Source organism: Calidris pugnax, unplaced genomic scaffold (assembly GCF_001431845.1).
Source record: "Calidris pugnax isolate Ruff unplaced genomic scaffold, ASM143184v1 scaffold17, whole genome shotgun sequence".
Classification (NCBI taxonomy): Eukaryota; Metazoa; Chordata; class Aves; order Charadriiformes; family Scolopacidae; genus Calidris; species Calidris pugnax.
The window spans coordinates 8,481,533-8,503,147 of record NW_015090794.1 but is presented as its reverse complement, the minus strand read 5'-3'; the positions used below and the strand labels follow the sequence as shown (position 1 = coordinate 8,503,147).

The following is a 21,615-nucleotide window of genomic DNA, read 5'->3' as shown; positions in this document are numbered from 1 at the left end:
CGGTGGGAAAAGAGGAAATTGCTGGGATAACTTCCTTAGCCTGAAACTTTATCTTGATTACGATTAGATTATGCTTATTTTTAGCTGTTTAATCATATTTGAAGCACAACACGTCTTTCTCTTCAGTATAATCACTTGGAAGCACAGACTGAATATAATCATAATCACTAGGAAGAATTGTTAAACATTGAAACTACTGTTTTGACTTTGCTGTTACTGGCACCGCCCAAACTGTGTTGTGGTGAGTGAGAAGGCTTGGTTCCTTGCCCACTCACTAGGTATTAGCGATTAATACTTAATGATGTCAAAGAGAGGTCAGTACTTCAAAAATACAACTGGCAGTTTCTGCTAATAGTATTCCTTTTTAAAACTGTAAGCTGCAGTTCTGCTTGTGTTACTGACATAAGGATTTCTTCAAAGCAATAGACGCCAGGGGCTTTTTGAAAGTGTATAACTGGGAGCAGCATAAAGGGTAAAATCAAGAAAGTTTATCTTTTCCCGTTGCTTTGCTTTCATGTTTTTCCCTGTCCTTCAAGGAAAAAGCTGTGACAAAGGCCAGTCTTTCTTGTCTGAAGCACCTGAGTCTCCAGCCACGTTGTCTTACAGGAATATCATTCAAAGTAAGTCTGAAAGTCACTGTGCAAATGAGTCCTCTCCGTTCTGAGCTCTTCTGCAATACAGAAAGATGCTAAACAGAATTATGTTGCTCTGCCACAAATAACAAAACCAGTAGCTGTGCATAGCAACTCTGAAAGTAACAGATACAAATACTATGATCACTTGTCCAGGGCATCGGTTATGACAGGCTTTTAAAGTGATAACGAAACTGTATTTGCAACTCTGAAAGTAACAGATACAAATACTACGATCACTTGTTTGGGGCATCGGTTATGACAGTGATAACAAAACTGTATTCAATAACTGGTTTCACTGTTTGGCTTCAGTCATTAGCTTTCAGGACAGACGTGTGTGTACTCGCTGTCACAGGAGAGTTCTCAGATTATCACGCAGGCCTGTTGAGGGGTGCTCACCATAGCTGAGTGTGATACAGCTAGCTAATTACTGCCTTCACCTCTAACTGTAATTGCACCAAAAAACCTCACAAAAACTACCTAAAGAGCTGGTGATGTGCAGTTTAAAAATACAAATGGCTGGGAAATTCCTAAAGCCATTTTCACTGTGATAAAGGCCCAACTTGTGATATTTGTACCAGCAGGGGCAGAGCGATGCAGCAATAACTACCTTCTGATGTGCAGCTGAAACATTTACGTTACTTATTTCCCTGTCTTTGCAGGAATTCAGGAATACTGTGATCAACACCATTTCCATGAAGAAAAGATTATCTAATCTATGAATGGACTAAAAATGTAGTTCATGTTTAATTATAGAAAAGTAACTTATGCCTTGATTTAATAGAAGGAATGTATTCTTTTTGTATATTGCAAATAAATTCTTAATAAAAATGTTCTTGCCTTCGTTTTTTTCCATAGTTTGTTGTAGTTCACAGGTGGTCTCAAAGCTAGAAAGCTGTAAAACTGTGTCTCCATCTGTTACACAGGCCCAATCTGCATCTGCTGTCATGGTGCTAATAACCTGGAATAGGAACTTGGTGTTTGCAGACGTGGATACAAGGTTTTGTTTAGAAAGTTGACTATAAAATACACTTTGCTGACACTGGGGCACTGTGTCTGATGTGTCTGCTCTGCACGTGGCAGGCTTTGTCCTGCCTCCTGCACGAGGGTGAATTGTAACCGCTGCTCTCTCTTTCTGAATAATGTCATTTTGGTATCTTCCTTTTCAGTGCAAAAGATCTATATTTAGAGTGAAATTCAGTGTCATAACGTCTCTTTTTTTACAATTGGCATCAGTATTAAAATAAAAACCTACTAGAGTTTAGGCAAGTCAGTTATCTCTACGTGACGGGCTGTTTCACACAAGTTCTGTGTGAACCTGCTACGTGACTTCTGTACGTTCTTCTACTTGACCTTTAAGCCTGAACACTAAAAAATACACATTACTTAGAGGTTCTTTGTGATTGTAGTTCCTTTTTTTTATTGAGGAAACGAAGCTTTGATAAATCAGTATTGTGCACAAGAGGGAACGGCACTTTGATTTTCTTTATTGTAGCTCCACAGTTAAACAAATAGCATCGTCCTTTGATTATGTTCTAATTCTTCATTAAGATAATCCAGCAGTTTCAGGTGAGTTGGCCTATATTTTTCTTAATGAAGTGTGCTCTGTATAAACATCAGCATGGCGTTTATGCTTATACAGCCTGCTCTTTGATGAAATTTTTAAATAACAGACTCAAAACCTTTCAGAATCTAAAGACTGAAACACAAATGACACAATCATTATTTCATGCAGGTGTAATTCTATGCTTAAATATCTTCTTATGAAGAACAGCTTTCATAAATGAGTAATTTTACTTCTCATCTGTCTTGCTCTTCCTTATTTGATTATCTGGTGCTAGTCTTCCCGTGTTCTTCAGTGTGGTCTTCTGAGAGTCTCCCTGCCTGTCCTGTGGAGCGAGCACAGGGAGCGGGGCTGTGAGCGTAACCTGGCATGTGGCCATCTCTTACAAAACCCTGGGCAGAGCCTGGTGGAAGCCCCAGGGCTGGAGATGTCCCTCCCGGCTGTGCCCAGGCAGAGGCATTGGGACACCCCAGCAGACATCCCTCGGGATTTAACTTAGAGGATGTTCTTGATGGGGCTTGGGACCAGCTCAGTTGTGAGGCTTCTGCAGGCTTCCCAATACTAAGCAAAGTGACGGGGGCATGGTCCCACGAGAGGCTTGCTGGCGAGTGGGGTAGCCCTGCCAGGAGCCATATGAGGAGCCAAGACCTGGGAAGAGCGTGGTACTTCAGGGGCTGTACCTGGCACAGCAACTCAGTACTTACTGTTGGGAGCGTCCGCTGTGACAAAAAAACTTGATGTTGCTCTGCTGATGCTTTTTTGTCCCCCTAATTTGCAGTGGATGTAGCCATATAAATTAGCGGTCTGAAGGGAGATCCCGGCGATCACAAGAGCCTGTGGACAAACAACAGTTCAGCTGGGACAAACACTGCTCTCCACAGACTGTGTGCGTGGAATAGGTAAGCACACGTGTGTGTAGGTATACATACCTACATAGATAAACATACATGCTCTGAGAGGGAGATATTCCTTCCAGTAACAAAATGGCCTTTAGAGAGATCCAGTCACGTCACACTTACCTTTCTACAAAATACCTCTCACAGAGATATAATATTTTTAAGTTGTTCCATAATTTGAAAGACTTCATTACTTTCCTAAAAGCCCCTATTCAGAAAAGGACCTGTTCAACTGATTCTATAATCGTCACTTTTTTTAGGCCTGATTTGTATCTGAAGGTTTCACATGCAGATACGTAGCAAGCCCGCAGGCTTGTTTAGCTGACAAATGCCTTATTATGTACAAATAAGATCCTGGAACTTAGAGATTACAAAAAGCATCAATAGGTACAAATCAGTATCTAGCAGTAACAGGCAATGAAGATAATTAGATCCTTTTGTGGTACTACAGGCTCAGCAGCAGGCAGGACCCATCTGACTGACTAATGAAATAACTTACAAAAAATGTTTTTCTTAGCCCCAGGAGGAGTTTCCTGGAAGCCATCACATTGCATTGGTGTGACTGGCCTTTTACAAGCAGCTGAGCAACCTGCCTGCAGCGCTCGTTAGGGCTCCTTCCCCATCCAGCATCTAGTTGGCAAACAACCTCTGCTTTTCAAAAATAAAGGAGGAGCCTTGGAGAAAGACTGCGGGTTTAATTTTAACTATTGCTTGAGTAGCTGTGCCACTTTGGGCTCTAGAAATCAGTTAATGATTTCCAATTGATTCAAATCCATAACTGAATTTGCTGCTTTATTGAATAAGTGTAATCTTGGCTGTTACTGGTTATGTAGCTGCACCTGTGCAAGATTCTTTTTATTGTTTCAAACTGAATTAAGAAATTGTACTTAGCATGGCTAGGAACTCCACAAAATGAATTCTATGATGATTATCCAAGCACTTAATGTTTACAGGGGGAAATATGATTTTATAGACAAAAATATCTTAACATAATGCACTGTATGGGGTAAATTTCCTCTAGTTTTTACAAAAATGTGTAATGTTTTTCTTCATAGAATAGATGGCTTACAAATACAGTAATTACAAAATACATAGTTATGGCTCAGTTTATCAAGGTTTTAAGCACTATGACACTGGTTCTTTCAAAAGGAAATTGTACCAGAAATCTAAAAACCTTACTTTAAGAGCAAGTAACATTCAAGTCCCAAGCAGATGTGAAAACCTGAAAACCAGCACCACTGGTTCATTTTTTGTCCTCTCCTATTAGTTTCCTGTGACTGAAATAAGTTGGGGAAAAGTAAGTTGCTACTATTAAAAAGAAGTCTGTAATTTTGCCAACCACTTAAGGCTCTCGAGATGAAAGAGTTGACATCCGGTAATTTAGTGGGGCCAAAAATTACTAATCCTTTCTAAAGTACAGGAAAATCCTCCGATTTCTTGAAGCTGCTGTAATTTTTGTACTGTTGGACGATTTGGTTCAGAGACTGTTGCTAAATTAACAGACCTGAATCTTCCCTCTACTAAAACTGTCTGTCAGCTGTAGGTGTGTCAGTACCCCCCCACTTACCAGCCATTTCAGCTTCAAGGAGAACAAGGTGCTAAAGAAAAACACTGTCCAAATAACTGGACAGATAATGAGACCAAGCCAGAAGATTCGAGCTTCAGCTTCAGTTGAGGCAGCTCTTGTAGGCACCTAGAAGGAAAATTATTGAAACTACTAGTCAGAAAGATAAATTCCACAATAAATAACAAATCAGCAGAGGAGGAGGAATGGGCAAAACTACTTCTTTCTCTAGATTTCACATATTATGTGCATGGAAGGACGAGTGAATACGAAGTAGCTTATGCCAGGTTTTCTGCCTGCTGCCCTACTGGACATGGCAATATTTTATTTTCAAAATGTTCTAGTCTCTGTTCACATTTAAATGAGATAATTCTTCCTTTTGTCAATGATAGTGTGCACTAACACCACAGATTAGTGGTATTTTAAAGTCAAAGTTCTGTTACACTGGCAATTGCTTTTACACTTCAGAAATAGTAAGTTAACTTTGATATTAGATTCAAATGTTACCAAGGTCTTAGAGAAGTGTGAAAGAGAGGGCAGAATGACAAGCAGAACTTTAGTGTGAGTACTTTGCTGTTGGCAGTGGAGATTTGTGACATGATTCTCTTCACAAACCTGAACTATGGGGGGAAAAAATCAGTCCAGTATCAGAAAAGCTACAATACTGTAGAAACTGCAAAAAGCTTTTTGTTGCAAGTGCTAACAAGCAGAAAAATCCCCCCTAGGATTTATCAGTTGGTTCCAGTTCAGACAGTGGAATTCTCTTAACAGTGCCCGTTTTGATACATTTTCCTAAAAACATGCACTATCTTAGTTTAATTTAAATCTTGTGTGAAGTTAGTTCTCTATTACGTAAACTAATACTTCAGTTTTGCTTATGGAGTCCGCTGATATTGCATAAATTAAGAAATGTGGCATCAAAATTGCCTCTTCTGTAATACTAGTGTTGGACACCATAGAAACCGCTGGCATCTCTCTGAAAGAGGCATCATTATTCATGATGCTCCATGTGTGTTCTTCAGGGAGAACAAAGAAACTCAAGCAGGCTGCAAAAAGCTCTGGTTGCAGATTTCTTCCTGTCAGCACAACTCCTGTCTCTATCTACACTGAAAGGATCATTGTTAACTCCTAACACTTGGGAGAAACTGAAGAAAGATAATTGTTCAGAAGGTTCTGACCTTTCATAGAACACCAGAATTCAAAATCTCACTCCAAACCTCAGACTGCTCAACTACGACCAGTGCTACCTTCTGAAACACAAGCTTCACAACTGGAAAAGAAAAAGCTGTGGATTCTTCAACTCTGGCAACTGAAAAGCCTTTTAGTTCTTTTCCAGTATCTTGAACTCTCCATGTAAAAATAGGACTCATCCATCCATCATAAGGCAGACAATGGCATCCAACTTGTAAATATGGTTAACTCTATCCTAAGAAAACCCTGCAAGATGCAGTAATTAGAAGGTGGTTGTAATTTTTTCATGTACCCTCTAACCCAGTGATGTTGCAGAGGTGCAAAGAATGATGTTCTATGCCTTCATAGCTACAGAAAAAGACAGATGCTCTGAGTCAATAAAAAGATTTAACCACCTGCATCCCAGGTTACTGACAAATTACCCAACAGTGGCATTGTATTAGCACTAATTATTTAGGGGAAAAAAAAAAGTCAATACACCTGAGAACTCTGCACCTAAAGGACCCAGATAACTTGATGAGCAAGATTACAAAAGGCTGCAGTCATCCCAAAGAAGGGTAGAGGGGAGCTCTGATGTTTGGAATGCAAGTGTGAGAATTACTTTTCTTCCAGCAAACTGCAGCAGAAGATGGGATTTCAGGGGCAAACCTCTGTTGCATCAGCAGCAACAACAGGAATTAACTGCGTATTGTTGGTGAGTGGAATATTTCTAAGCAAATTTACCCATGAAGGAAGACATCTTAAAAAGTTGCCAGAGGGCTGGTGAAGTAGGTGGAGAATCCCTGATTCCAGAAAGTAAGAGATTTGCGTGTGTTTTAGGACCTTGCCATGACAAAGTATTTCTCGTGAATAAGCTGTGACAAAAATACAATCCACCCTAATATGTTCCTTCCTGTGGTGCTATCATTTTCACATTAACCAAGCTACCACTTGCCAGAAATTTTGGAAGGCTTTAGCCCACACAAATGAGTCAACTTTGTACTCCTCAGCTAGAATTAACAAACTGTAATAAGTGAACTGGGCTTGCTCATTTTCCAGTAATTTTGAGGTCAGAAGTTCCTATTATGGATGTCATTGCTTTTAAGTGCTAAGGAAACTCTTGCTCACTGGCTTGACTTGACAAAACTCAGAAACTCTGAGGGTCTTCTCAATTCTTTGCTTTCACATAGGATTGCCCATATTCTCTCTTTAGGTGGCACTTAGATGACAGGAAGAATGTTAACTTCTGTTGTCCTGTTCTGGCTGCAGAGGGTGGTGGGGCTGCTAGAGGGCACCCCGGCACCGCACACTGCGGGTGTTTCACCCCTGGGTCAGTCCCCAGGCCCTGCCCAGCTGGATGGGCTCGAAAAGGGTGTCCTAGTGAGCAGCCTCAAGCCTGGCTCTGCCCCTGAACGGGGCTGTGGAGAGAATGTTAGCAAGTGAAAGCAAAAGCCTGCAGTCTTGGCTCTGGAAACGATGCCAAGAGCCATTTTATAGCTTGCTTTGCTATATTTGGGGAGCTCTAGCAGTATCACAAAGCTCTGTGATCCAAGTTCTATTCCTCAAGCATGAATAAAACATTCATATTAAAATACTGAATTTGAACTATTCAGCATTGCTTTCAACATAGATCTTTCCTGAAGAGGATTCTGCATTGGGATTAACTATGGGAAGATGTGTTTATTAGAAGATGTTCTCACTAGAAAATAAAATAGAACTATGAGAAATCTTTCATACCTATAGTACCATGCTATGAATATTTATTCTGCTGATGCATATGACAACGATGTTGTGAGACCAGTTTTGTTCTGAATGCTTCCAGGATATGACAGTCCAGTGTGTTTGCAACTGAATATTTACATTGTCTTCTATAGAAGCTGGATGAAAAGTAACTGTTACAAAGGTGTTCTATTTGTTACTTCTTTATTTGACTTAGCATCAGCTTCACAAGCTTTCCTATGGATTCTGTTTGTCCTACTTCTTAGCATACTTACCCTTCTTGCTTCAAACACCCAGTGGCTTTTCCCGTCTTCATCAATCTGGTTCCACCAACGCAAACCAACCAAGAGTCTTCCTGTCACATTCTAGTGACGGAAACAATTATTTGCATTAACCAGTTGTATAATTCACTTGTCAGACTGACATTTGAAAAAAGACAAGCATGTCTGAAAATCATATTCTTTTATCAAATAGTAAAATCAGTTCAAAAAGCTGTGCCAGCTTGAGCACAACAGCCATAAAGGACGGATGAGTTACCATAAATTTAGAGGCGTGTTCTCTTCTAATATGGTAATTAGCACAATAACATTGATTTAGGTAAGAAATTATAGAATGTATCTTTTCTAAGTCAGTCAGTTGGAGAAGCACCCAATAAACAAATTTCTTTAGTAAGAGAGGAGAAATGTGAACAAAAACACTGAGAAAATGCAATATTAATGATAAGCAAGTAAGCTGCACGGAATCAAGCAAACAAATTAAGAAAATATTTCTGCACCTGGATGAGTATTAGTTTTCAGTATACTGAGGCCACAACAGAGCAAAAGCCTTGTTCCACATGTGGAACCCCTGGGATTCTGGGCACTGGTGCCACAGCAGGGCTCCCAGGAACCTTCCGCAGCTCCTGTGCGCTGGGGCTGGGCACAGCACTGCAGCCTTGGGCATCCTTTGGCATCCACTACTGAAAGGCACTAGTATTTTATCTTGAAGTTTTTTGGTTTTTTTACCAGGGTAAGCATACAAACAAATCTACCTATGGCAGGGCAATTTTCTGACCACGTTAATAGCTTCCATCACCCATAGAGAACACGGTGATAAAAAGTAACTAAGATATGCAAATTTCTTAATTTATGTGGGCTAGATATTTAATAAATCAACAGATAACATTTTTGTTACTGTTGTCACCATATATATTTCCTTTTTTGTTTTATTTGATGGCACACAAAATACTTTCAAAAGTAATTACTACTCAGGGTCATCTTACCTTAACTGACCAAAAGTCAAAGGATAGAAGGAGCAGAATAGTGACAAAACAGGCAACAAAGCTGTTGCTGAACCAGTCACAGAACAAGTAGGTAATAATAGCACTCACTCGGAAAAACAGGTGGAAAAAGGTGGCCAGTGGGTGCCTAGAAAAAAAGAAAATAAAAAAGAAAACACAGAGCACTTAGTAAGCTATGGGACAGAAAGGAATGTAACAGTATTTGCTAACTATGGAGTATAACACAACTATTTCTAGTCTGGTATTTTGGTTTGTAGCTGCTATTATTTCATACATTGATGCGTGTCTTCATTACCAAAGCAATAATATTTCCAGGAGCCAACCTCCAATCTAAAGCTAAAAGATGGAATATGTTGTTCATGTCAAAACTTTCTCAAAGACAGAACAAAATCTAGAGTCTTTCACCAATTTCTTTGGTACTGCATGAAGGAATCTAGTCGTTGTGTTCAACGCTGCACCCTAAAATCCTTGTTTTTTCGTTAAACAAATCAGCATAGCAAGGCACAACAGAATTGAGATGGATCTGATGCCTTTCAGAACTGTTTTGAAAAGAAGAACAGGAACTCTGAAACTAAAAAAAAAATATGTAACTGTTGGTTATAAGACAAAACAAACCTTCATGTGTAATGTCTGAAACCAAACACTTCCTTTTATGGAGGGAGGATGACATGGGAATCTAACAGTTCTTATGAATGAATGTTCATTAATTTCACTAGATATTTGTGCTTTACACATAAAACAAAAATTTTGCCTGTAACAAAATAAAGGCGAATTTCAGTGAAAGAACTATACGGCATGGAATATTGGCCTGCACAGTAATCCAGGGGCTTCAGAGGGTGTTATAATGAGCACAGTACAATCTTCAGGGTAATATGCCAGGTACAAAAACTTACTCTGCACAGTTCTGTTTGTGTTAGTTGGTTTAAATTTACAATTAACTAGAGGCTATTGCATTTAAATAACTTATTATATTGAAGCCAAATGAATAAAACTTTCTGAATAATTATTTTTAAGTCAGCAATTGTCTCATTAAGCTCCTCTAGCTCTCTAAACAATTAACAGTAGTATGGCCTAGGTCATAATTAACTATTCAACTATTAAATTTTTTATTCTGTTACTGTGTATAACAAAATGATACATATAACATATATACAATTATAATTGTGTATTACAAGCTTACATTATAAATTATAATCTAAATTATAACAGTTATATTTATATCTTTATTGTAATGCTATTATTCTATAGCTGTTTAACTGTTCTAGTAATTACCTTTTCTATAATGGCAATCCTGTGCTGGTAGTACTACACACACACATGACTGGTGAGGCAAGAATGATACACAGCTGTAGTTTATATTTACTCCTGATCATGCCTGTGCTAACCTCAAACTTTCCAAAAGCTACTTCTGACTTAAAACTAAACATGTGACATTTTAAGCAAAAGGAGCTTTTTCTGCCGTGAGCAGGTGGGTGGGTGAAGTAGAGGGAATATTCTGAACTGTCAAAAAACAGATAGTGTCTTGCTACTTCAAGTCTTGATCTCATTTGAGAAGACGTAAGGGTTCACTTGCTTAAGTGGTATCTTTATCAATAGAAGCTATTCATAGATCACAACCCTAAAGCGCATCAGGGTGGACTGGGCTTTGATAACCATATCGGGGCTTCAAATGTGAAAGTAAATTCAGAGAAGTAGTGTTTCATTTTGGAAGTCAGATGATGTATGACTGTGTGGATGCTGAATGTGTTCCAATATCAAACCTTGAAGGGTTTTTACTAAAAACAGTACATGAGCTAGAGGCTCACATTTAGTACAGCACGAAACACTTCACTGACAGTATGGACTACCAGTCCTCTTAAAAGGATATGGCTAGTCAAACCAGAGACACCCACTTGCAGGTTCTTGTCTCAGGGGAGGAATATGAAGATATATCAAAACTTGCACCTCTTTCTTTGGACAATTCTCTCACTCTCAGAAAATGTCCACCTTTAAAAAATGAATAATCCTGAAACTAACAATCCAGTAAGTAAACAGGTCACTTCCTCACTTAACAGAACAAATGTGTTTTTCTTAATTCACAGTACCAGATGAAATTTGTAGCTCCTATCATATAAGAACAGATATTTTTTTATAAGCAGATATTCCCAGATAGATAAAATTGTCTTTTAAAACTTGAAAATAAACTGTGTCCTTTCTGAAACAAAAAAAAAACTGTACAGTTTTTAAGTGAATGCAAATACATTGAATTCAATTGCACTTTATAAACTTTTTTTAAAAGCTAATTTCCAGAAATATGATGGCAGTAAGAAATCACTGTATAAAGTAACATGATTTTTTGAACAGTGTAGCCTTTAAAACATGATAACTTTTCCTTTTTTTGCATTCAAGTCCAATAAAGGATAAAGGTAACTAAAACTCTGTAGTGGTTCTGCTTGGCATGCATTTGCTTCTAAAAGCACAGCAACCCACTTGCTTGGACTTACCCTGTTGCATCTAAACATCCATACTGTATAGAACTGGAGCACTGAGGCTAAACAATTCCCATTTACCTCGTTATCCCATTTAACCTCTGTTCAGTTTGCAAGCGTGATGCCTATTAGGATAGGAATGGGCTCTTATGAATTTAGTTGCACCCATATTAAGGAATCAAATTGGGTCAACCCTAAGGTACCACCAAACTACAGGAGAATTGTTCCCAGTACCTGCTCAGAAGTGCCCTGGAACCACTCGACATGCTGCTTGTTATACCTCTGTCTGGTACTTCAAATATATTTAGACAAAACTTGAGCAAACAGGCTCTCTGACTTGATCATCTTGTGTTACCTGGCTGATTTGAAAAAGTGACCATATGTTCCTGTTACAGATCAGATGTTCTGATACTGCAATGAACTGCAAAGATGCTGTAAGTTATCTTTTTCCTGGCCTTCTTATGAAAGTAGCCACTTACTAAATCACTATCCACATTCGTTTTATTTTTAAGGAGTATTTGCATGTAACTTGGAGAATCACCAAAGCACAACTTGTTGTAGCTCATGAAAATTCCAACCAAGTTCAAGGTATATGAACTTGGGATATAGTTAAAGACAAATGATTGGAACATCCTGTTGATCCCTTTAAGACAACAGCATTTTGCAGTACGTGGGTGTGTTCCAGGCTTGTTTGCACAAAATTCTTTAGAAATACAAAACCAGACTTCTGCATGAACGATGTGAGGAGTTTCATTTCTGTATTCTATAGCAGAAGATTTCTTAGTATGAGATTTTCTTTTAGTATTGTCACAATGAGAGCAAATAAAAAGAAAGTTTCTAATGAAATAAGTATCTACACAAAGTCGATCAATTAATAGTACGGTTCACTGACACCTTGCCTGTCTATATTATCGGGTAGTGTGAACAAGTAGGATCTGGTCTTGAGAGTAAAGTAACTGGTGCTGTGGACCTGCTACAAACATTTCAGGGTGGTTTCACTTCATGCAAACTCTAGTCTGGTCCCATAGGCTGAATCTGTAGCTTGTGTTCCCAAGGTGTGCTCTTAAACTGTATTTCCCAGTTTAGTGTAATCCTTTAGACTATGGTCCCTAAGACTGCACCAAAATATAAAACTTCATTTAAGGCGTGTGCTGCTGCTGAAGCATAGAAGCAAGGCAACTCTGAGAATGTTAATATTGTATTATGGCTGCTTATCATGTAGTTGTAAAGTTGGATGCACTTGAAAGGCAAAAATGCTTTACAGACACTAATAAAACAGAGTAATTATATTGTAAACCTATGTGATTGCTTGTTTGCACATCTCAGATAACATTCATGTTAGGTTTAACATCTCTTCCCTTCCTTTGTTTACACCTACCAGAAATACTAACATTCTAATAGGCCGGAATAAACTGCGGCAAGGTGCAAGGGAAGAAAGCAATGAAAATCAAAGCTGGTTACACACACTACTGACAAGTGTATGTACACGTATAATTCCCCTTGACACAAAACTTCCCCTTGATGGTCTTTGACCGGAGATTCCTCAAAAGCCACTAATAGAACAACGTCTCTGTCACCTGGGCCTCGGTGAGGACAGAGCTGCTGAGTGATGCTCTGGCACCGTGACGGCAGACTGCTTCACCTGACAGATGGATCGATGGGGGGCTTTGCTTGGGTAACTGCTACAAGGACAAGATATCCTACATCCCACGTACTTCCGACCGCATCCCATGCTATGAAAACATGACTGTTTTATTGCAAATAACTTGCCGTTTCCCTTCAGCCAGGTGCACAGTACAATGCCAGGCCTCTCTGCTGCACAGCCTGATCTGGGGAAGATGAGAGCTCTCTCCAGCTCTAGTAAAAACAGCGATTAATTGTTTTGGGGTGGTTTTTTTGTTTTTTTTTTTACGTGTGTGATATGTTGGCTTCGGGTAAAATTCCGGGTTCCGAGGGCAGGCCGGGGCCGAGCGGGCAGCGCCACAGCAGGGCCTCCCTCCCCGGCTCCGGCCCGGCGCTATCCCCCGGCACCCAGCGGCTCCCCGGGCACCCTGGTCCAGCGCTCCACCGCCCTCCCTGTAAAAAACGGGAATTAGGTGTTTAAATGGAGCTTGTATTTCGGCGCGTCAGTCCCGCTGGAGCATCAGGGCTGCCCCGGCTCGGTACCTCAGGCGGGCGACCCGCGGCGGGGCCGGGCCCGCTCGGCTCCCGCACCGTTACCTGATCTTTGCTTTCCGCAGCGCCAGCTCCTCCTCGCTGCCGAAGTCGAGGGACACATCCTCGGTATCGTCCACCAGCGCCTGCGGCGGGGAGCCAGCCCGTCAGCGGGGAGGGACGGGGGGGAGCCGCGCCGCCGCCCCCCGCCCCGCACCGCCGGCGCCTCTACCTGCTTCATCCTGCGCCTCGGCCGGCCCGGCCCCGCAGCCCGGTTACCAGGCGCGATGGTTGCCAGGGCCCAGGAGGTGTTTCAGGGAAAAGGGTCCGGGCTGCCGCCTGCCCGGGGCCAGACGGCGGCGAGGCCGGGGCCCGGGGCTCCCCGTCACCCGGAGGCCGCGCCTGAGGGCTGGACCACCCCGGTTAAAGTGGCGCTGGGGCCGGTGGGGGGACCGACCGTCTCCCCTGCTCCCGTGTGGCTGAGGTGCTTTCAGCTGCCCCGCGTCTCCCCATCGCCTCAAGGCTCGGGCTGAGGTGCTTTCAGCTGCCCCGCGTCTCAAGGCTCCCCGAGCCTCAAGGCTCTGGCGAGGCCGGGGCCCGGGGCTCCCCGTCACCCGGAGGCCGCGCCTGAGGGCTGGACCACCCCGGTTAAAGTGGCGCTGGGGCCGGTGGGGGGACCGACCGTCTCCCCTGCTCCCGTGTGGCTGAGGTGCTTTCAGCTGCCCCGCGTCTCCCCATCGCCTCAAGGCTCGCAGCCTTCGCCCGCGCCAGGGCGGCCCGACGGGTCTTGTCAGGGGTCCGGGCTGCGGGCCTGAGGGGCCAGAGCCTGCCTCAGCCCTCTCAAGATGGCGGCTCCGGGGGCGAGGGCGGCTGGCTCAGCAGGCACACCCACCCCGACGGGGCTTCTTCGGCCTCCTGATGAAGATAAACCCCAAAAGGAAAAAGTAGTGGAGAGAAAGGTGAAGATAACGTATGTATACGATACACCCTTACCTGTTGGAGGAGACACCAACAGTCTGTTGTCCTGTCAGTGCCAGGCTGAGGCCTGAGTGTTGTCCCCCCAAAGTGGGCCCTGAGCCCCTGTCACCGTACGGCTTCTGGGGGGCAACCCATACAACAATAGTACTGCCCATGTTCTACTAGTGAAACGTAGGTAACTCAGCCCTTTAGTTAAAGATTTCTCCTGCTTTTGTTCAAATTGCAGATGGATTATGCAACAGAGTTAAGCAAGTATGAAGGTGAAATGGGACAACTGAGCTTCAGGATACGGGTAAGGAATCGAATTGAGTCAACCCAAGGAAGGCAAAGCAGATAAGACATTGCGAAGGAAGAAAAGACCTTGGGCAATCAAAGAAAACAAGCCTCTTGTATCAGCTTGTAGATAGCAAAAAGACACAAGGAATCTAACTAGGGAAAACTGGGGCGTTCCATTAAAACTGCAAGGTTGCTGGTTGTTACAAAATAAAAAGTATGCATCCTTCAAGTGATTTAGCTCATTATAGTGTGAAAATCTTAGCTCATTATAATGTGAAAATCCCACCTCCAAATCTTAAGCTATAGACATCCTAGATGAAACCCCTACTCATTGAGCATACATAGTGATTTATGAATGTACTATATCTTTAATTTGAAGCAAAAATATGAGTAGCTAATAGGAACTTGTTGTGAAATCATGAGCCACCAATGAGAAGTACAGTATACCAATTAGTTGATTTTTAGAAATTATAAAAGCTTTCAATATATAAGCCAAGGTGTGCTAGGTTTGTGGAGTTTTCACATAGCACCCATCTCTGCACAGATAAAAAATAAATATCTCAGCTCTGTGTGGATCGGTTCTTTGCACACCTGTAAATTTGGGACAACAGTTTCCCAATAATGAGGGGAAATAGTCCAATCAGCTAAGTATGAAGTGGAGGATCAAGGAACATCTGATAAATTACAGTCATTTGTAGATCTGAATAGCTACTAGCACTAAATAAGCCTGCAAAATAGTAACTTCCTAGTCTTTTCTAAAATATCTAACTAAACCAGAATGTATCTATTGACTAAGTACAGAAGTTACTAAGGTGAACATTTCAAAAACATTAATTGATAAGTAACTTTGTACAAGGCCTGTTATTAGAGCAAGACAATACCTAATGCGTCAGAAAAACTGGTAAATCCCTAGTAGGATTTGTAATTGTAGAGAGGGAAAGGTGTATTTTATGACTAATAATGTTAATATTGTGGTACTCATTTTTTTTGGCCTCAGTAGTGATAAACCAACACTTTATAGTGTGTCAGTAAGTACAGCAGACTTGCACTAAAAAGCTGAATAGGCAGTCTGTAATTTGATGGTATGGCTCACGATAGCTTACAATATTAAAATATTTAAATAGGCTTTCACTCCCAAAGAAGATATAAAGTCTTTGAGAGCTGTCATGAGATACAATTAGTAAATAATTATGTGCATACCTGAAGCTGACCTCTGCTTCATTTACTGTACCAACATGCACCGCTGCTTACGAGCAACACATTAACAATAACTCAAATAGAACAGGCTTCTGACTCAGAAGCAGCTCCCGGAACCACACTGGCGGAAGCATTAAGGGCGGTCCCGCATCTTCTTGACTGCCAGATTATTCATTTTGGATACTGTACCAGCTCTTTCCCCTCTCAGCACAGTTCTGTCAGCAAGTCTTTGAATTTAGTAATTCTGTAATGTTGCTGTAGTCTTTGAATTTAGTAATTCTGTAATGTTGCTGTATTGTCTGAGCTGTTGCATTTTTGTTCTGAGGCACCAGAAAGTAACTTTGTGCTCTATTCCTCATCAGACAAAACAGTACTTGCTTCTATGGGAGAGGTGAGAATTAGGCTGTCACAACATTTTGTATCTGATTGACTACTTTGGTTCTGCTAACTGATCTCATTAGAGATGAAATTGTGTAACTAAAAAAGAAACAGAACCTGTGTTATGTTTTTTAATTTTAAAACAGATAAATGTTTCTTTGATCTTCCCTCCTTCCGGTGCTTGTCTCTACTGATTCACTGCAAGGATTATCTGTTTTCCTAATGAAGTCTATTAAACAATCCCACAGAAGACTATCACTATACCATGCAAATGCTTTTAGTAACATTCTCTAGAAAGCTGTGTCAAATTACATTGTGTGATTATTCAAGGTATTGTATGAGTTATCATTTTCTTTTAGAGCAAGTTAGGAGCTAGAAAGAATCCTTGATGACTAGAAGAATTGTTGGTCAAACCAAGAATTTCTTAATTTTGGGATTATTAGAAAAGCATCCTTCTTTGTTTTAAAATAAATAGATCCAAGCAAAATCTTGTTAGAAGTTTCCAGAGTTTGCTAGGATTTCATAGAACAAACTGTCCTATTTTAAACACCTTTTAGTTTTTCTTCTGATTTAACTACAAATTGTTGGAACATTGGCAAGATTGGCAACACACTAAAGGTGTTGTAAGGCTTCAAATACTGCTTCAACAGCACAAAATTCGAAGATAGTTGCACTGAATTTGTGAATTTTGGTTTGGTTTTCAGGTTTGCATACAGGAAAACCTTGGCCATTTATGAAATATCTTAATATTTCATTTAATTGCTGACTGAAACACATAGCATAAATTAGTTTGAAACTGTAGAATTTTCTGCTGTTACTGTACAGCCAGTCCTCTTCCCCAGACTAATAATGGCTGTGCTATCATAGAGCACTATCAACGCCAAGGTCTTGGTACAAATAACGGAGAAATATGTCTTGCTCTCTGTTTCAACAATGAATAGAATCTCCTCTACAGCAAATATGGTATTTTATTCATGCGATTAGCATGAAGTCAGCTGATTTCTCTTTTTCTTTGGACAGTTGCCCGGAATCTTGAACTGGCACAGCATTAGAGACTCGCACTGTAAATTGCACAAGGGTATCCTTGTGCAATTTAAATGATTCAAGGTTATTCAAGGATTGGACCATCTCCCTTATGAAGAAAGGCTGAGAGAGCTGGGACTCTTTAGTCTGGAGAAGAGAAGGCTGAGGGGAGACCTTATCAATGCCTATAAGTACCTAAAGGGTGATTTGAAGGAGGAGGGACCCAGATTCTTTTCAGCGGTTGCCAGTGAGAGGACGAGGGGTAACAGGCATAAGTTGGAACATAGGAGGTTCCACTCAAATATGAGAAAAAATTATTTCACGATGAGTGTGCCAGAGCCTTGGAACAGGCTGCCCAGGGAGGTTGTGGAGTCCCCTTCTTTGGAGATTTTCAAGACCCACCTGGATGCAGTCCTGAGAATCATGGTCTAGCTCTAGGCAATCCCGCTTCAGCGGGGGAGTTGGACTAGATGATCTCTATGGTCCCTTCCAACTCTAAAAATTCAGTGAAATTCAGTGAAATCCTGAACAACTCAACAGTTGTTGCTCTGGCTTCAGTATCTCAGTGTGTTTACAGTTAAGTATTCTGTTCCTCTGAATATTTGAAAATATTGTTAATTCAAGAGTAACTCTTGCCTCTCACATTAGATACGCTTAACTGGGTTTGTTGGAGGTTCAAGGAAGTGTTTAAATTTTGAGGAGATAGCCCAGATTAGAGAAGGTATTAAATACATAACTAAAAGTGTCACCTTCTAATTAATTTGTAAAAGATGATTTCCTGTTTTGGCCCAGAAACAATTTCTGTGGAATTTTTTGGCTGTACGGACCTGAGCTGTTGTAGTTGGCAGATTTGTATTAACAGGTGAGAAGCCGCAGCATTTACTTGACAGATGAGGATAGTGTCTTTTAGTTGGGTGATATGGAGCAATATGTTCTCAGTAGAGATCAGGTTCTGCCATCAGTAAGAAATGGGTAACCAAAAGATATGTCAAAGCTGAAGAGGCTTGGGCCCTAAATATAAATGGAGATTAAAAAAAACCCAAACAACTTGAATGAAGGATCAATACAGACTTATGTCTAAAAAGATAAAAAATAATTTTTTAGTACCTCGAGTATAAATACCCATTATGGCACTGTAACTGCTTATGATTCTAAAAAGCGTGGTAGTGTCTGTATTCCTTTCAGTTAGGAAAAAATCAAGAAAACATTACATATTTTTCTGAAATAGCTTATTTTCTCCTCTGTATTCACTGTATGGCTTTAGGCCTGATTTAAGTCGTGCTATAGGAATCTGTAGTGTGGTTGCCTGGGAGACAAAAAGCTCTGTGATTATTAATGAGTTTACTTCAGTATCTTTCTCTGTTGAGACTATGCAGTGGTCACTTAGAAACAGCCCAAACAAAAGCAGACCAAAGCGCAGCCATCAGCTCTCGGCCAGCTCGGGGTGTGTTGCTTCCCGGGGCTTGGCTGCAGATTTCTTGGTGTGCTTAGCTTTATGTATCTTCTGGGATGTTCAAAGCTTCAGTCATTCTTAGCTGCAGTTCTTGATACTTGTTACTTCTGCAAATTATTTCTTATTACTCAATTTGGGAACTCCAAAAATAAGGAACTTGGGCCATTTGGACACCTGTCAAAAGTTTAGTTTAAGTGACTTAACAGATCTGCTGCATTAAGCTGGGATAGGATCCGTTTCCCAGGGTGCCAGTCTGCTGATTTCACCACGAGAGGTTCTTGGGGTCCCTTCTCTCCTTAGTTATATAAATTTAATAGGCCTATATACACTCACACAAGTATCCCATACCTTTCCTGACTTATGCCAGTCCTCTATAGGTTTTCTGAGGCAAAAAAAAAGTAATCTAAACCTATTAAATAAAAAACTCTAAGGGTTATCAAACAGTTGAGAAACGTAGTTCAACAGGAGATTAATATGAAAAATTGAGTGCTGTTGCTTCTTCTGTTTTCTCTGGAAAAATAAAAGTTGAAGTTACTTATGAAAATGTAAGTTGCTTAGTTATGAGCTGTGCTTTTTTTTTTTTTTCCTAGTAATATCTACATAGGCTTGTTCAGATCCCTGAGGTTCTTGCTGGACAATTCTTCAACCACTGCTTTTGCTGGCAATGTCTACTTCATCTTTTGTTGTGGAGGCTGTGGTTAAGCAGCTTTTGTTGTATTTACTTGTATTTGTTGGTCTTATTTATTCTAAGCTGGTGTCAAGAGGGTGGTAAAGGTAATAACTTTCTCAGAAAAAAGTAGAGTATAGACAAAACACAAAAAAGAGAAGTAAGAAAGGGTTCCTAATCTGGTGATGCAATGAAGTTAGAAACCTGTACCTACAGGTCTTAATTCTTTTCACCTGCAGATTTTTGTGAAGCAGACTCTGGTCCCTCCTTCTACAGCATTCTTGTTTAATGCTATCTTTTCTTGATTTGTTAATATGTTTTTCTAGTGCACTGAATAGCTTCAACTCCCTACAATTCCTTGTACTCAGTCACGGAGAACCTGAAGGGGTGTCTGAGGAATTAAAATTCACAAAATCTTTGCTGTTTTTCTAGGCCTGAATCATACAAAGACGTAGATTGGTCTTTAGGTAGCTGGATCTCCCATACAAGCCACAGGAACATTAAGTGCCTTGGAACGGTGTCTGGCAGATTGACTGCACGTTCTTTACAAGATATACCAGGTGCTGCTGACAATAACTCGCTCTATATGCAATACACAGCTCTGAACCTTCTCTGGGAGGTAGGGTCCTAACCTCCTTTGGCAAAACCAAAAGCAAGGTTGATGTCAGTGGCCTATGAGCCCCTTTTTCAGTGGAGTCTGTGCTTGGAAAGAGACCATGATTTCCTCTGTTGCCTGAAAGGTGACAGCCTCAACCTCCTAGCTTAGAAGAGGAGGAACCTCTTGGCTCTACTAGAGGCTTCCGCAGCTGTTCCTGGGGAAGCTGTTCTGCCTGACTCTCCAACTTGGGAACGAAGCATTGTTTCTCCTGTGAATGGGCCTGAATTCACAATCCCCACGTCTTTAAAATCTGTAAATAATCACCAATGAAAATTCCTGAAATAAACGTTGGAAGAAGGGCAAGGACCCAAACCTGTCTGTTTCTTAGAAAATGCACCAACTGCTTTCATGCTTCATGCAGGGTAGAGCAGCTTCAGCAGAAGAGTTTGAGAGTTCTTCTTCTCTGTGGCAGAGCAGCCCAGAGACCACACTGCAGGACTGTGGAAACATGGACCTAAAGTTCCTGGAAAAAAAAAAGGCGTTGTGACTGTGTCTGTGATACCACATTCACTTTCTGCAGTTACAGGATTAACAGTACAACTACTGGAAATGAAAGTTGTGGTAAGTGTTGGTTTATTCATGTGACTAAATGTAAAGCTACTGTGTCTGATGTGGATTTTAGTATTTTTTTGTGTCTAGTGTGTGCTTTAGTTGACAAAAATCAGAAGTGCCCTAGGGAACCCCCTAAAATACATGGGTTCTTCAACCGTCAGTGTAGTATTTTTGCGCAGTTTTCTTGCCACTATCATTCTGAAACTTGACACAGGCTGTGATTTTGCAACCATCCTTTTCCTCGTTGGTTTGGGTTTGCATTTGTATTCTGTTTCCCATTCTTGCTTGATTTTATTTCAGTGTAAGGGGGATTACAGTTTCTTTTGTCACATTCTCCAGCGCACCAGTACACATAGGATTTTTTTGCCACATGCTCCAATGTACCAGTGTACTGGACAAGTGATACGGAGTCCAGTGGTGGTGACACAAAGGCTATGAATTGCGTTTCTTTTCTTTCTTTTACTTTTTTTTAATTGCACTGAGCTATAGATAAGTAACAAGTCCTTCTCTTAACAAGGTGAATACTGTTGTGCGCTGTCTGTCCCAAAACTGCTACATTTGTGATGCTTAAAAGACTTCTTGAAAACCAAGGGAAGGAATAAGAGCTTTTCTTGGTGTCTGTTGCTCCATCCGTCGGCCAGGCGGCAGCAGGGTGTTGGTGCAGGTCTCGGTGCTCATGGTGTGCTCGCAGAGTGTGCAGCTGCAGCCAGCTGCTAGTGAAAACACTTCACCCTCCATCCTTGGCCTCCTGATGAAATACCTTGTGCTAGTAAAAATAGTTTAATAGGAGAATGGCATGCTTATAAATCAGCCTTGCTGTAGCAAAACATTGCTAAACCAGCGATATTTTGTTAATTTTCAGTTGTTTCAGTGTTTTTTCCCTGGGAAGTTCCAGCACTTACTCTAGCATGATTGTTCTAGTGCCAGTGAAAGTAGTGAATCACTGGGATTCAGGTGAGGAAGAAAGTGGTGGAATTCATAGTTTAA

At 41.0% G+C, this 21,615-nt stretch overlaps 2 protein-coding genes across 5 annotated transcripts in view; one reads left to right on the top strand and one right to left on the bottom strand.

Moving 5' to 3' along the window:
- Positions 1–1,463, top strand: part of NUBP1 (nucleotide binding protein 1) — an 82,979-nt gene extending 81,516 nt beyond the window's left edge. For all 3 annotated transcript variants that reach the window (XM_014936566.1, XM_014936568.1, XM_014936567.1), the window contains 2 exons: positions 537–620; positions 1,295–1,463. In XM_014936566.1, the coding sequence (XP_014792052.1) occupies positions 537–620; positions 1,295–1,347 (137 nt within the window). In that variant the 3' untranslated portion in view covers positions 1,348–1,463. The remainder of the gene's footprint in view (positions 1–536; positions 621–1,294) is intronic.
- Positions 1,464–2,028: 565 nt separating this feature from the next.
- On the bottom strand, positions 2,029–13,928 carry TVP23A (trans-golgi network vesicle protein 23 homolog A (S. cerevisiae)). 2 transcript variants are annotated; one of them, XM_014936145.1, is made up of 7 exons: positions 13,679–13,928; positions 13,513–13,592; positions 8,915–8,951; positions 7,821–7,910; positions 4,660–4,785; positions 2,901–3,030; positions 2,029–2,521 (listed from the first exon to the last, which is right to left on the bottom strand). In XM_014936145.1, the coding sequence occupies exons 1-7, from the start codon at positions 13,685–13,687 to the stop codon at positions 2,460–2,462; spliced, it is 534 nt and encodes a 177-aa protein (XP_014791631.1). In that variant the 5' UTR covers positions 13,688–13,928; the 3' UTR covers positions 2,029–2,459. The 2 variants fall into 2 exon arrangements, with proteins under 2 accessions (XP_014791631.1, XP_014791630.1); XM_014936144.1 differs by having other exon boundaries at positions 8,807–8,951; positions 13,679–13,927.
- Positions 13,929–21,615: the final 7,687 nt, after the last annotated feature.

Bases quoted from the DNA above. Each gene is read 5' to 3' on its own strand.
- TVP23A (XM_014936144.1), bottom strand. The intron at 7,911-8,806 runs GTAAGATGACCC...TTCCGTCACTAG, and splicing joins TTGACTTTTGGTCAGTTAAG to AATGTGACAGGAAGACTCTT. The intron at 3,031-4,659 runs GTAAGTGGGGGG...GTTTGTCCACAG, and splicing joins CCTTGAAGCTGAAATGGCTG to GCTCTTGTGATCGCCGGGAT.